At 59.0% G+C, this 3,791-nt stretch overlaps 1 protein-coding gene across 1 annotated transcript in view; it reads right to left on the bottom strand.

Moving 5' to 3' along the window:
• LOC113208293 (muscle-specific protein 300 kDa) overlaps positions 1–3,791 on the bottom strand; it is a gene marked incomplete at its 5' end in the record, with an annotated part of 41,532 nt that overhangs the window by 11,217 nt on the left and 26,524 nt on the right. The window contains 1 exon segment of the mRNA XM_052264150.1: positions 244–597. Within this exon segment, the coding sequence (XP_052120110.1) occupies positions 244–597 (354 nt within the window).

Raw genomic sequence — 3,791 nt, 5'->3', positions numbered from 1 at the left:
CCCCCCACCTCCACGCAGATGATCAGACGGGGGCGTTTCTGAAGATGCACATGTTTTAAACCCTGTTCTGGTTACACTACCGCATGCAAGTGTGCGGGCAGGCTTGCCTACCGACTTTTACCACGGCGTCTTATGGCCCTGTGTGAGTAGGCAACCCGTCCGCACACCTGCATGCGGGGTGCGGCTTTACCCAACCCACCCTGCAGACAGTTTGTTTTTATTTTAATCTAAAAGAAGAACCACTTTGTGCATTGCCTCCTGTAAGAACGTAGTTCGTGTGTAGTTTTGACTCACCTGGACGGCTTTGGCCAGCTCCTCTGGGGGCAGGTTGGCCGGAGGCAGCTGCAGGTGGTCGGTGAAGTCGCGCAGCTGGTCGGCCGCGTCGCGGTAGCGCCTCCAGAGGTCGACGACGCGCTCGTAGCGCTCCGTGAGCAGCGCCACCTGCTCCTGGGCGCCGTCCCAGGCCTCGCCCGCCTCGCGCACCGCCGCGTCCACGCGCGCCGACACCTCCGGGCAGCACACGGCGCGCAGCGGCTCGGCCGCCGCGGCCAGCGAGCCCACCAGGTCCCCGCTCTCCGACAGGGACGAGCGCACGGCCTGCGGGAGAGAAACAGATCAGTATGGGGTGCACGGAACACTGAGAGAGGGACGGCGATCCCGTCTGCTTAAGTTGGGATCTGGGGTAGTTCCGTCCTGAGAAACTCCACAGGCCCTATTTGATCTGCTGTGGAGTCTAGCGAGCACCGCGCTATGATGAGCTGACCTGGGCCTGGGCGCACCGAAGCGCCCCTACCACGGAGCAGAGGGACATGGCAGCGCCGACACACACAACCACACGCGGCCGTGCGCCACGCCGCACTACAGGCGGCGGCGGCGGAGGAGGAGGCTGGCCGACGGCGGCCGCGGTCCAGCCCCGCCACGCCCCCGGCCCCGTCCCTGGCGCCCACCCGCCTCCCTCCCCGCCCAAAGGGCTAAAACAGGGCGGCGGCGGGCTGCTGTTTACCACCGCGCGTGTCGCGGAAAAGCGTCGCAACTCCCCTGGGGGATCCACGGCAGTTACGTGTGTACATCGTTTATCCACACGAGAGTGTGACGCGGGAAGTCCGTCCGTCCGCCTAGCCGCGCGCCGTGCAGCACCTTTTTCCTTATCAGTGTCCAGCGATAACGCTCACCACTCTCCCAAAAGGGCTGGCCGGGTGCGCGCTGCGCGTACCTGGTGCGCTGATTGCTGACCACCACGTCCAGCGCTCCGCATTGAGGGGATACACTGCGTCACTTGTGGGTCCGTCTCGTCACTTCCATGTCGTGTCACTGATCCCGACGATGCCCACTTGCACAGTCCGTCTGTCCACCTTACGGGTGCAGTCAGTCCGTTCGCTGTCTTTCAGAGGGCCCGGCCCGGCGGCCACGCGACGTCGCGCAGCTGTGTGGTTGCCTGCCTGCGCTGTGCAACTCTGCAAACAGGCACGCTCCCCGCCCAGCGCCGCCCCGCGCGCGCGCCCCTGCCTGCTCAAGCTCGCGGGCACGAACGACCCAAAACGGAGCGCGCGCGGCTTCGTTCGCGTTCGCGGAACGCAACTAAAAACACTGTCGATCTTGTAAATGGGCGCCGCGGGGCCGGTAGACGGGAGAGTCAATCACGAACAAGCAGCTGTCACACAGCGCAGGCGGGGATTTGATTCTGGACATGAATGACGTTCGCTCTCTAACTTGTCACTCACTCACTCACTCACTCACTCACTCACTCACTCACTCACTCACTCACTCACTCACTCACTCACTCACTCACTCACTCACAAAAATCACTAAGAAATCACTTACTCTTAATAACGTACGAGGTGCGAAAATAAACGGCAGGCTAGTAGGCCAGTAGACTGCACGCCTTAGCTTTTCGCGGTCACGGGTGCTTGCGTAAGACGAAATCGACCAGTTTAAAAATGAGCCGAAAGCATCGCTGACTTCATCCAACTCCCTGCCCCTCTCTTCCGTAAGGCCGTGGTCGCGACTCCCCCCCCCCCCTCATTTCCCTTGTCGGCCTGGTACAGTTTTCCGCGCGATAGGGCAGGCGCGCTTTGTGTGATAAGGGATTGAGATGACGAGGGGTCGGGGCCGCCACACCACACCAACCGGGATACAACGGAATACATTAAAAATCGTCGATGCTTAATGCGAGTTGCTGCACCACTGTAAGGCACAACGCGCTCAGGCTGCGATCCTTTTAAAATACCAACAACCCCACGATTCGCTCGTCCTCACCCGCACTGTGTGTGTCAAGACGACGTCATGTAGGCGCCACACCTTTGCGCCACTATAGGCAGAAAACTCAGGCCGAGGAAGAGATTCCATGAATTTGAGTTTCGGTGGTCCAACGGACACGGACACAACAACACGGTCCGGTCGTCTTGTTGGCCTGAGGGCGAGTCCGAGGGTCCCCTCGCCGGACGGAGGCTTGAACGCAGGTGGGGAATCAACACGAGTCTCGTAAAGATTGTGCATACACTAAGAAAAGCGATTTCTTGTGGCCGTATGGTCTAAAGGGGAAAGCGGAGGATGAGGAGGGGGTGGGGGCACTTTTCCTTTCGCTATAGACGTTTTATCCAAAGCGGTTATTCGCACAGTCGCCCGAATATCGCTATTTTTGTCCAGCGACAACCTCCTCACTGTGATCAGTATTTGAAATTTGGGCCTCGGTAGTTGATGGGAATAAGTAGTCACAAAAATCGACTACCATGGCTAGAATTTTGAATTTTGATCGCAATAAAGGGTGTGTCTCTGGAAACAATTAGCGTTGCGGTGTTGCCACATCGTTTGGATAAAAGGACTAAGTAGACGGTCTTGGGGACTGCAATTTGGGGGGCCCCACCTCTGGCGGCATATAGTCAGTCACAGCGCGCCGCGGTGTCCTGCGCGACGGCCTCCTTGTGGCGCGCGCGGGCGGCACCTCGATGGCGGGGGCGGCGCTGCCCGCACCTCCGGCAGCACCATGACCCGGGGCCAGCGGAGATGGAGGGCTCGCAGTCCACACAATGATATCCCACTCGGGCGACGCGCGACGCGACGCGACGCGATTCGACTCGACGCGACGACGCTACCGCCAGCACATTCACGCTGCGTTCGCAGCCGCGGCCGGCGCGGGACTGACTGACTGACTGGCGCGCTAGAGTCCGCGTGGCCCTGCGCGGGGACAAGGAGAGTTGGGAAAGAGGGGGGGGGGAGGTGTGCACACACATACAAGCATCGAGCATTGTTCAAAGCTAGGCATTACCCGTTATCAAAATGCACTGCCAGGATACATGTGTCCTAGAGCTCCCCCCCTCCCCTCCCTCCTTTCCCCCTCAAGTTGACCCCCCCGCAAGAACCTCTCCTCTAGAACCATATGGTACGTATATTTTCACCAGGTAACGTGTATGCGGAGTTACTGAGAATGAACAAGGCCGTTCTTCTCTAAATAGAGGTGTGACGTAGAGGGAGGTCCTCTTGCCTTGACCTTCTTTCGATTTGGGACCTGCTGTTCTACGATTTTGGCGGAATATCGCCGATCTCGATGAGGTTCCCCGAAGAAAATAGAAACTTAACTGTTCTTTTGGATTTGCACCGACCGTTCAGTGTCCAGGAGTGACCCGCAACTACCCCGAATTTCAAGATTCCGGCTTTGTTTTCAAAACAGAAGGGCGAGACGAAAAGAACACTCCCCCCAAAAAATATTTTACGCAATTCGCGATGCATTACGACTAACACGGCCTGAAGAGTTGATTAGCGCAAGGAGAGGCGCCGCGCGTGGGCGGAGGGGG

This window comes from Frankliniella occidentalis, unplaced genomic scaffold (assembly GCF_000697945.3).
Source record: "Frankliniella occidentalis isolate FOCC.00 unplaced genomic scaffold, Focc_3.1 Scaffold16, whole genome shotgun sequence".
In the NCBI taxonomy this organism is placed as follows: Eukaryota; Metazoa; Arthropoda; class Insecta; order Thysanoptera; family Thripidae; genus Frankliniella; species Frankliniella occidentalis.
The sequence above is the reverse complement of the archived record's forward strand: the minus strand, read 5'-3'. Positions and strand labels throughout refer to the sequence as shown.